Here is a 12,661-nt window from a genome sequence, read left to right on the forward strand (position 1 = left end):
GCCCTATAGATAATGTATAAACAAAATAAATCAATTTGGCACAACCCATAGTCACTTAAAAGCCCCACTGAATCTATCACTTGTTTATTGTTTATTTTAAATATATATTATATATATATATACTAGAATTTCGCGGCTCTCCCCCTATCCGCAAGGAGGAGCAGTGCACCAAAGAATTATGGGAATTGTAGTCCAGGAAGGTAGTGAGACCAGTGTCCATGACATCAGAGACAACAGGCTCACTGCTACAATCTAAAATAACTAAAACCACATATTACACACATAAATACCCCCAGGAAAGTGATCTAAAGCTTCTAAACGTCATTAACATATATTATTTTGCAAAAAGGGTGAAGTGTCCCTTTAAGCGGTGCCAAAAAAGGTAGATCAGGATCTACCAGTATAGATCACAAAGGCTTTGCAGGTAGACCACATGACATGGCCCTAAAAATCATACTATAATTCACCGAATGTCTGAATGTCTGTCTGTCTGTCTGTCTGTCTGTCAGAAACAAACACTTATCTCCTCAATGCCTGCACCAATCGCTCCCACTTTTCACACAGGCATTGACCATATGAATATGGAGGGCGTAACGGAGCCCTTTTTTCGATTTGACACATTCTTAAAAACGCACCGGGCGCAGTACCCCCCGCAGTACCCCCCGCGGCCACCAAATATCTCACAACGGGTAAGGGCTAGTATATATAATTTTTATATAAAAAACGATTCTTGCATCTGCCGCTTGAGATGACCTGAGATGACTTGATTGATTGACATCAAAAAGGGCCTGTCAGCTCAAACACACAATGCAATACTTGTTGTTGCGTACAATCATCAGTAGCAAAGTCAAATACCAAAAATAAAAACCAATGGGATGATAGTTTTATTAAAAAGTGTGGGCAGCCCTGGTATAGATGATTATATATATATATATTCATTCCGTGGGTAAATCCCTGTAGGCTACCCACATATTGGTAGCCTATTACCTATATTAGCCCAATATTGGCGTTACGCATTTCAGTTGAATAATGTTGTGTGCGCACGTGCGCGTGCGGAGAAAGACAGTTATTTAATGAAACTCAAGATTATAACGTCCTGTCTCGCTGCCTCCGTGTATAGGCTGCATGGCTATTCTATTCCTGTGTGTGTGTGTGTGTGTGTGTGTGTGTGTGTGTGTGTGTGTGTGTGTGCGTGTGCGTGTGCGTGTGCGTGTGCGTGTGCGTGCGTGCGTGCGTGTGTGTGCGTGTGTGTGCAATGAAAAGTACTCGGCAGGCGAAATAGCGAATTCGAACGGTGTAATTGTAATAGTTTGGCACAAACCAAGTACTGTGGAAGAACAATGTTGATTTAACTAAGAGATTCGCTGAGTAAGCGATATTTTATATACAGAGATTTAGAAAGAATAAGCAAAATCGTGAGGCGAAGATTCCTCTCCTTCCTTGTTTTTTTCTCCTGCGGACAGGACTGTCAGGGAGACTCGGAGATCAGAGCAGCACAGGGGAGTGGCTTAAAAGACGGGGTAGTAGTTGCCAGGTTGGCGAATTGTAAGGGAGTCGTAGTGTGTGTTGAATGGCATTTGAATGGCATTTGTGGGCTTGTGAATGAATGTAATTTGTGCTCACTTGCATAGACCTGGCGAATTTAGTGTGGTGAAAGGGCAACAGTGTTCCGGGGGTGTGGGTGCTTGGGGCGATAATGTTTGTAGTAAACAAATGCATTGCCGCCGTGAGTGTGGACGGGAGGCATCTTTGGTGGCACTGCAATGACCAGTGTTTGGCGGGTGGTGTCGAGTGTTGGCGTTGGGCGCGATAGGAGGAGATAGGTCCCGAACACTGCGAAGGTAAGTGTGTGACGTCACTGCCGTGTGAGTGTGTGTGGGTGTAGTGTGTAAGATGGTGTTGTGGGTGTTGCAATAGCGATGTAGCTGTTGTGGCTTTGGGTTTCTTGCCATGTGTTGGGTACAAGTTCTCACTTGTTAATATAGATATATAATTTTTTTTAGATTTTTTTTAAAAATAAAATAAGAAAATGTATAGAAACTGGCGGTCAGGGCCTTTTTGGCGCCCCTAGTGGCGATGGATGAGTTAATAAAGTTCCTTCCTTTCTTTTATGTGAAGTTGTTCTGCTCAATGAGAGAACTACATGTCATACAGACTGTGAGAATGGCGCCCCCCAGTGTGCATTTGCAGAAAATAAATACAAGAGGACTTGATTGAGAGATTTCTGCCAGGAGCTTTTAGCAGCTCACACGCTCACTCACACTACCAGGGGACTCATATGAAGCTTAGACGATGTCAAATGTGGTTTTTATTCCATTCAGACTGGTTTGTTGCCAGCTTTGGAAATGGAGAAAAACATTGACATGTATTTGCAAGACTCCAAATCCCAACCCACCCCCTTTATTTTCCTTTCTGTTTGGGTCAGATACCTTGTATCTCCATATTTCAACTTTTTTGTGAATTAATGTTTGGTTTTAACTCCTGTCTGTGGATTTGATTGCTTGATTGCATACTTTATTAAGAGTTTGCGAACAGTGCAGCAGGTATACAGTAATTACGCAAGCAACGGCAACAGGCTAACACGAAAAAGCCACGATGGCTTGTTTCCATTACTTTTCATAATTCATAATAAAGACGTACAAGATTTTATTAATATTGAACCAATGAAAAATATGAACCCATTTAGGACTGAGAACAAGATTCTACATGTCTTCTGAATCCTGACAGTTTTCTGAAAAACCTAAAAACCCCAGAAATGATATGTTTTTGGCCAATGGAACCCAAACTGAAAATATGTTGTTTCTGGGGCCCCCCAGAAGCAAAGATTTGAGTTAAAAACGTTCGCTCTGAAAGAATATATATTCAAAGATTTGCGCCACATTTTCAAGATAAAAAAAAAGCAAATCTATATACTTGTAAAACTGTTACTTTTAGAATGATCAGAAGTACTGTACAGTGCACGCTCAAAACGCGTCGCTTCGAGCTTGCATATTTTGATGCTTTTGTGTAACGCTAGTATTATGATCAAACGGGGCGTTAATTTATGAAAAGCCACAAGAAGTTAGAATGTGGAGATAAGAGGTTTCTGCCTGACAACAACCATCTATTGGAACGCAGCTTATTTTTTGTTTTCCCTTTTCTTTTACATGCAAGGTTTCCACCCGATTGCGACGTTTTCCTCTCACGCATTTCGGCTCCTCTCTCTCTCTCTCTCTCTCTCTCTCTCTCTCTCTCTCTCTCTCTCTCTCCCCCCCCCCCCCCAACCCTTATTAATTCTAGACTGTGTTCTTGTGGACGAGGCTGATTGCTGTGGGTTGAAATAGGATACGGTGGGATGAGGTTCAGCCCTTTCCACTGTGACTGCACGGGCCAGAACACACACACACACACGCACACACACACACACGCACACACACACACACACACTGTGCATTGATGCAATACATACGGTGCGAGCAAAACAAAATGCACTCGCCCATTGTGCTGGCATATTTGGACACGCGAACACGGTGCACTCGCGTGCGTCGGCCCGTCGTCTCACACACATACTCACCGAAAACCCCATCATCTCTGGGAGATGAAAGCGGGGCTGCTGCCCTAAACGTCCAGAAGGGAGGCTCTGTTTCCATGTATCCTCGGGCCCAGGCGCGCTGTGTGAGCCAGCCAGTGATGGAAGAGGTTTTACTGCATGAACTAAGTATCAATACTGCAATGTAGACAGAGTATGCTCTAAGTCAGTGGTTTTCAACCAGTGGTCCTTGAGAGGGTTCCAGGTGGTCCCCAGCTGAACGATGGAAAGTTGGTAACCAAGTTGACCCTCTTGAGACCGTAAAATGAAATTTTGGTTTCATTTTAAACTCTCAAGAGTTACATTTTTGTTAAACATCTGCATTGCAAGTCTGTACACAAATAGAGAATGTGAAATCATTGTCGTTTGGTGCCTAATGATACCACATCAGCACAGCATGGAACTGTAGAGCGTGGACAAAATCTTATCAACAACACAATATTCTACGTTTTGGGTCTGAGAGGCTAAATCTCATCAAATGGTGGTCCGTGGCTCAAATAGCCAATAGAATATGGGCCTCGTAATGAAAAAGTAGTATTGAAAATTGTAAAATTACAAAAGTATTGACATCAATTCAATTTATACTTTAAGTACCACAATTAAAAGTACCCATTGTGAAGAATGTCCCATTAGACAAGTTCAAAATGTTTAAAAATGATCTTGAAAATAGCCGAAATATATACAGGGCTGAAGTGGTTAGTGTGTTTTCTTGCGACAGAAGGTCGCAGTTAACTATGGAATCGTGCGCTTTTTGTCCGTCAGTGTTTCACTCAAAATCCCCATATATTGTGCCCAGGTCTCGTGACATCACTATGACATCATCAGGGATGATAGTAATTCAGGGCTCATAGTAAATGTGACATGCTATCGCAATTAAGCCCATATGAGATCCCTGATGTCATCAATATTAGTATATGGATATATGTCAGAACCTGTTCTGACAATTGACATTCCATATGTTGATCCTTCCCCATCCATCCTTCCTCTTCGATGTCTCCCTTTTTTTTTTTTTTTTCTTTTTTTTAAGATATTTTTTTTGCGGCTTACGCCTTTTATTGATTTTTTTTTTTAAGGGACAGATAGTAGGCTGACAGGAAACGGGAGAGAGATGGGGGGATGACATGCGGTAAAGGCCGTGTCGGGTCCGGGAGTCGAACCCGCGGCACACCGCGACTGGATCACCAGTCCGGTGCCCAGACCGTTACGCTACGGCCTGGGCCGATGTCTCCCTTTTGACTTATACCTGTCCATTTAAACTCTAGACGGGCCTGCCCCAAAGTTATTTATCCAGCAGCGCCCGGCAGCCTGTGAAAACTAGAGTTCTCAACAGGCCCGAAAATTATGTCCCGGCCCTACCTGGGCCGGGACATAACCCTGCACACTCAAGACACTGCCACTCTTAGATCTCCATATATGGAGCTGATCTGTTCTGACATTCCATATGTTGATCTGACCTCATCAAACCCTGTACATTCAACACAATCAAGATCTCGCCCTCAGGCATCTTACTGGTAATAATATTCTAAATCTACAAAGTAAATAAGATTTCATATAACTGTAGTGGTGTAAAAGTATAATATTTTCCTCTGAGATGTAGTGGGGTACAAGTAAAAGTATAATGAACAGTATAATAAACAGTATAACTACTGAATAAAGTAAAACCTATTGCCTCAAAATGGTAGGCTACTCAAGTACAGTACTTGAGTAGCTACATCACCACTGGAGCCAGCAAACACAAGCGATCTGTTCTCTCTCTCTCTCTCTCTCTTTTTGGTGAATTCACATAAATTGCAGTTGTGTCTCAAAGCTCTAAACGCGTCGCCAAGCTGTACATATGAGGTTTCCACCCGACAGCAATAGTTATGTTATGTCCAATGATGGTAGTGATGGTGATTATTGGTTATTATTGTTCACGTCTGCCGGGTGGAAATCTCATTACGTCCTGAAACTGTTACTTGTCAGGGTTCAAATTAAAAAAATAACAAAAATAGCAGATCTACAAGCTCGAAACACGTGGCTTTTTGATGCTGTTGTGTGACGATAAGAGGTTTTCGTCCGACAACAACGTATGTACGTATTTTTGTTTTCCACTTTGGGTGGTTCGGAGCTGATTACACGGAACCGTGATATAAAATGTGATATTGTGTGTGTGTGCGTCTGTGTCTTTGTTTCAGGAGAGAACAAGAGTGTGGTGCTGGCCAGCACTGCAATTCAGCTTCTGGACGAGAGGAAATCACCCATTGCCGCTGGTAAGTGTGGGTTTTGTCATATATGCACAATGCATAGTGCACGCACACGCATGCACGCACGCACACACAAACACGCACAAACATTGGCTGTCCCTCAAGCTTAAACAGACGGCATATTGACTTACTTATCCATTCCCCATTACGCCAGCTGGCGCATATAGTAGGCCAGCAGCAAAGTCCCTCCACTTCCCGCTGTCTTTGTCCATGTACTGTATCTTCTCTCTGGTCCCCCAGCTGTGATGATGGGGGACACCAGGTTCAAAGTGTCTCTCTCTCTCTCTCTCTCTCTCTCGCCGATCCAACTATAGGCTATGTCTATTGATTATGGAGTGCATGTCGTCTTGCTGTCGTGGTTTTTAGAAGGGTATTGTTCGAGATGATCTTGGTGCCAGAACATATGCAGGGTTTTGCACAGGCACAATGTGTGGAACTAAGGTGGATGGTTTGTGGATGTCGTTTTCTGTTTATTTTCCACCATCCTGCACCATGTTGCAGAATGGCACCATGAGTTGATAGTATGCAGTTTTGATGGGATTTGTTTTTGGTAAACAGACTGCATATACTGCCATCATATCTACCCCTAGCCCTTATCACGAGTATGTAGTGGTGGAAAAAGTACTCACATAAAAAAAAACGAACTAAACTAACTAAACTACTGTAAAAGTACAAAAGTATTGGTATTAAAATATAATTAACCCATTTTGGACGGGAACCCCTTTTGGTGTTTTTAGCATTATGTTGAAAAATAGCAGATCTACAAGCTCATAGCGTGGCACAGACGTACTCAAATAACTCAAATATTTGCTTCTGGTGGGTCCCTGGAACAACATATTTTCAGATGGTGGTCTAACGCTATTAGATCGTAGATAGGCTCGCAGAATCTATAGGGGTACGAACAGCTGCAATACCGATGGGTGACCTAAAGTGGCACTGTTGAGCAGCCTAAAAGGGCTTATTGCCTGGCCCGTCTTTTAATTATATGTCCTTTATTTTACAGACTTACTTTATTGTCACTTGGATGCACCGGTTCGGTACATACTGTACATACTGTACATACATACCGGTACATACCGTGGTATGTAGGTAAGGTACATACATACCGGTACATACCGTGCATGTGGAAAAACCCCACACTCGTATACTCCACCATATAGTAATAGTATGAATGTATTAATAAATTGTGCCTGTGTGATTATGTGAGGAGTATTTTCATTGTGGTGTGGGTGTCTCCTCCTCACCTCAAGTCTGAGTCAGAAGAGCGGTGGTGTCAGGCAGTAACTTAACGCAACCTAACGTAATCAGCACAGGGATTTAAAGACGATGAAGCATGATCTCTCCTCGCCCCGGGGGCGAGCGGAAAGGAAGGAACAAGGCTATCGAAAGAAGAAGAACGATAGAAGGAGGGGAGGGAGAGAGAGAGAGCGTGTGGGAGCTCAGAATGATAGAAATCTAGATTTCACAGTATTTATGGCGTTGCCTTTGAGAAGGGTTATGATAACATGACGTCTCCCATTTCCTCGATTCTCCCCTAAAGGCGAGGAGATGGACTTTGACAGAGCCCGCTCTCCAAAGCCAGACAGTACAGTACAGTACATCCTTAGCCTGGCTATCTTCTCCACAGTCTTATCTGTGCTGTCGGGTGGAAGCCTTGTATGTCCCAAATTGTTCATTATTTGTATTATATATCTGTATATACAGTATATATATAACGATATCAGATATAATTAATTGCTGTTAAGGCCGTTAACCAATATGATCTAATGTCGATATGCTCTCATTCTGTAGCCTATTTAAACATGAAATATAGCTGCAAGCAGCGATAACACGGGGCCAATCAATAAGAGAAATCACACCTCTGTGATCTGAGCGGTGCAGGCTGCTCAACAACACCGCTGGCTGGCTGCAGTTATAGTTATAGTGATCAGTATGAAAGGCCCTTTTAGGCTGCTCAACAGTGGTAAGACAGACAGACAGACAGACAGACAGTATATATAGCTTGCAGCTATACTGTATTATTATTATTTTTTTTTACAAATTGTCACGTACAAACTTCTCTTCAACTGGGATTTCAGATACTGGTCCAATTCGTCTTTTGTGTATAAGGTTTCACGCAAATTGCTCAAAATCCTGGCAGAAAATCTGGTTTAAGCGTTTTTCAGCGTTATTCTGCATCAGTCAATGCACATGTGAAAACGAGGCATGAGTTATGCCTGTTCAAAGTTTTCATTTTTAAACTCAATTCAGACTGTTATAGCGCCCCCTTTTGGCCAATTGGAGTAAGACTAGTTCCAGTGCTATTTACCATACTGTACTGTAAGTTTCATAAACATGTGACTCTGCATGTATGCAGAGTCAATATGCAATATTCATTGAGTCATAAAACCTTAATTTTTGTGAATTTTGATCAAAGATCCCGGATAGATAGATTTAAACTGTTTTTCATATAACTCAAAATGGTGGGAGATCCAAAGGTCACAGGTCATAGATCCCCATACCACATTTGTTCATCGTGAGGAGACGCATATGTGTATCGAAGTGCTATGCCTGTTCAACGTTTTCATATTCAATTGAGTGCTATTGCACCACCTTTTTTCTTTAGAAGAAGAAGAAGAAGATACAAATACAATGATGGGCCATAGGCCCTTTGGGCTTTTTCCCCCTCAAAAACGCACCTGTACTTTTTAACCAGGACACCATCAGCTCAAAAAACATACAAATACACTCTATCACTAACCCTGGGTGAAATTCACCCGGACACCTGCCTGTATATAATAAACCAGGGATGTGTGCAGGGAAACAAACCTACCTTTTATGATGTCACTGTGCATCATGAAACTACCCAAGGACACACCCACCTCAGACATGAGCAACATGTCAGATTTTTAAAACCTATAACCAACGCCTCCACCTACTACACAAGCTCAACTCCTTTAGAGTGGGCAAGCATAATATGGAAACAGTCTAAGAACCTGATGGATGGAATCTTTACTTTTAACATGGTAATGTGGTTTGGCAATCTTAATATAAAAGGAAGAAGCAAGCTGCAGCGAATAGTGAACCTAGCCTCAAAAATCATTGGGAAGAGACAGAAACAATTAACTTGTATCTACAAGGAAGTACTTTGGGAAAAAAGCTGTCAAGATAGCAAATGACCTCCTCTCATCCACTCTGCAGGGGGTTCAAACTACTTCCCTCTGGTAGACGGTACAAAGTACCTATTTGCTAACCTTAACATCTTTAAAATATTCCTTAATTCCTAATACCATTAAGGCAATTGATACCTTATGTCTCGTTAAATCAAAAATGCTTTTTGCCATGTAGATAATTGTGTGTAAGTGTTGTTGCTGTTTGGTTACTGTTGTTTATGAGACCAAAGACAAATTTGACAAACATGATGAGAAGGCCAATATCAGTCACCAGAAGCAACTCTACTACAAGGACGTGTGCTTTCACTTAATCTAACTGGGGTTAAATGGAGTTTGAATTTACTGGGTTATTGGGTTTGTATAAAGTTAATTCAATTTATATCAAATTTCTAAATACTGAATCAAGCAACTTAAAAACTTTCTGGGGTGCTCATAAAAGCCCCAGTAGGTGTTAAAATGACCCCAAACTATTGACATGTTAACGACTGGTTTTATAGGCATCCACAATAATATGCAAAATTATGCAAAATAAACACAGCTGAAGTGATCATAGAGTTTATGCAGAAGTCAAATTCATCTGGTGACCAGAATTAGCTCTGAGCCTCTGACCCGATTATGGAAAAATAAAATGTATACTAGACTGGCTAAGATTAACGTTAGTACTGTTTTATTCAGCTTTAGCTCAGCTCTGTGTGCAAGGATATAGTACTGCTGGTTTCCACAACAATACACTTGGTTTTAGTTCATTCCTTGTAGTCATGTATAATATTTAACTCTGTTTAAAGAGATACAATTGTGTGTAACGCTCCACATTTTTCTGACGTTAGTCAACAACACTTATAAAAAAAGAATAAACACATTTTGAGTAAACAAATACAGTATGCCATATTATTCTTTCTCAAGAGAGAAGCCGAAGCCACTTTACTTATAAAGGTTACTTTACAAAATACAATACAACACAACAGACTGCACAGCTGCAGGCAAAACATAGAACACACCTTACACATGTAAATAATAATAATAATAATAATAATGAATATATAAATAAATCATTTATATAGCACTTTTCTGGGTACTAGTTTTTTTTTTACAAAACAACAAATAAAAAAAATAAAAAAACAAGGCTAAAACTAAGCAGACAAAAGCATACAAGGCAAAAGAGGGTGATTGGAATTAGACGGGGAATACGAGGTGGATTTTGAGGGTGTGTTTAAACAGAGGCGAGGGTGAGGCCGGCTTTGATGTGAGCTGGGAGAGAGTTCCAAAGAGCTGCAACATGTACTGTACAGTATATGGATTATGCATGTGTCTGTCTGTCTACACACTCAAATAATTTGGATAGCACATTTCAAAACAAATTTACAACGTGCTTTACAAAACAAGAGAAAATGAACAGAACTAGGTAAGAAACACAAGAGATAAAATTGAATAACTGACATGTATAACATATTAAGAATAACATAACATGATATAGGATTGCATAGGATTACATGCATAACATAAACATAGGGTTACTCTATATTAGCCATGAGCCCTCATTGTACTTGATGAATGAATGCAATTACATATATGCTGTCGGGAAAAGTAGTAAAACACGCTTTGGACAAAACCTCTTAACTCCATTGGACCCTCAAAATGTCTGCTAAAACAACTAACTCTGACAATATATAAAGTCACAACACCAACTTTGATGTGGCACTTTTGCTTTGTTTTTAAAAAACAACGATGTTTCATTTCCTGAAAAATGAACATTTTGGAGTTAGGTGGTTTCTTCCCAACAGCAGCGATAATGGTTGGGGGTTCATCTATGAAGCTTGTGTAGGTTTATAGCAGGGCAATTTTCCAGTCTTTTGGCAGATGTACAGCAGTGGTTGAACTGTCCCACTGATCACAGTAATGCAAAAACATATAGCTAGCTTAATATCATCTGGGATTAAGAATTCGTCTTTGTCAGCAAAGACAATAACAAGGCACCAAGTACAATAAGTTCCCACAAATGACACCATGATCAAGCAGATGATGGTGAAGGCTCTCTTCTTCAAGGTGTTGTCCCTCTCCCTGTCCGCCGCCTCCCCTGGACCGGCCTTTGTCAGTGCTCTGAGGATGGCCAGGCTGCACAGCAGCATCACCGACTTGAAACCAAGGCATTCGCCCAAGATAACATAATATGTCTTGCATGATAATTAGTGGTGGGCATAGATTTTTTTTTTTAATCTAGATTAATCTCACTGCAATTCTGGAGTTAATCTAGATTAATCTAGATTAAAATGGCTCATTTGAACTCTGCCGAAAGCATTGAAAATATGTGTGCGCTACCTAAATAATGACCAGAAGTAAATCCTTGAACGGGCCACGTGGCCCATTAGACCAGGAGCCCTATCATAATTGGTAATGAAAATATAATAATAATGTTCAATACGATGTACGTGTGTTATACATTGTTTATTCAGTTAAACACGAATAACCATAAACACGTTACCATACAGGCAATTTGAAACAGTTGGTGCAAGAACAACCCCCTTTTCTGGGATATGACATTAATTAAACTGTAAACCTAGAGGTGATGAAGAACTGTTTACAGTCAGTAGTTTGACGAACACTTTTCCCCGGAGCCATATTAGGTCACATTCTCACCTAATACTTCGGTAGACTCATGCGTATGGGCGGAGATTTGGGGATTCTTGCATATTTAATTTGCTGCGGTTTGCCTTCACACTGTCATCCGTAGCAATTGGAAACGCAGCAGGGGGGACCTTTATCAATGTGTTCCATTCATAAACCTAGCCTACAACACAGCCTACAACACAGTGAAATCTTGGCCCAGGCCGTAGCGTAACGGTCTGGGCACCGGACTGGTGATCCAGTCGCGGTGTGCCGCGGGTTCGACTCCCGAACCCGACACGGCCTTTACCGCATGTCATCCCCCCATCTCTCTCCCGTTTCCTGTCAGCCTACTATCTGTCCCTTAAAAAATCAATAAAAGGCGTAAGCCGCAAAAATAATATCTTAAAAAAAAAAAAAAAAACACAGTGAAATCTATTGTGATAAAATTATACTCATAACGTGCATGTGTCGTGCCGTCTGGGACTGGACCCCCCCCCTCTCTCTCACTATACACACGCAGCCACAGTGCCACACACTGTTCTTTTTGGCATGGAGGCACAGCGCTGAGCGCACTGATAACAGACAGCAGCGCAAAATGTTTACAGTTTATTGAGATGAAAGTTCCAGTCCCCACTAGTCCCCACACAGTGACAGCACTCCATGTTTACGGCACGCACAGACAGACAGAATATTCTGTAGGCTATAATACTATTACACGGCACTGCAGTGTTCTTCTTTCTTAAGCAATTGATTAATGGACACCTCGCGACCAGGGCTTCAGTCTCCTCATTCGACCACGTCTATCCACGGTAACGGGACATCTTTGCGCTGCGTAAAATATGCTTTCTCCGTCTCCAACTGTGTTCAGCTCCTCACCCGCCACATTGTTTGCTTAATTTCCTTTATTTACTGCGGATTGCACCGAGGTTTCCATTGGGAAGCTTCTTGTAAAGAAATTTCCCCTGAAGCAAACCCGGGTTCACAGAGTCCTGCATGCTGACGTTTGATGTGGCACGCCGCACTGTTCATTAATTTCACCCGTGTCTGGTTAGGTTAGGATTTGTTACCGCCCCGCTCTCAGAGTAATTTATTTC

General features: G+C 41.5%; 1 protein-coding gene across 1 annotated transcript in view; it reads left to right on the forward strand.

Annotated features, from left to right (window-relative positions):
- cacna2d3a (calcium channel, voltage-dependent, alpha 2/delta subunit 3a) overlaps positions 1-12,661 on the forward strand; it is a gene marked incomplete at both ends in the record, with an annotated part of 288,788 nt that overhangs the window by 186,617 nt on the left and 89,510 nt on the right. The window contains 1 exon segment of the mRNA XM_083769683.1: positions 5,743-5,817. Within this exon segment, the coding sequence (XP_083625809.1) occupies positions 5,743-5,817 (75 nt within the window).

The sequence above is a fragment of the Protomyctophum parallelum genome, assembly GCF_964188405.1.
Source record: "Protomyctophum parallelum genome assembly, chromosome: 7".
Classification (NCBI taxonomy): domain Eukaryota; kingdom Metazoa; phylum Chordata; class Actinopteri; order Myctophiformes; family Myctophidae; genus Protomyctophum; species Protomyctophum parallelum.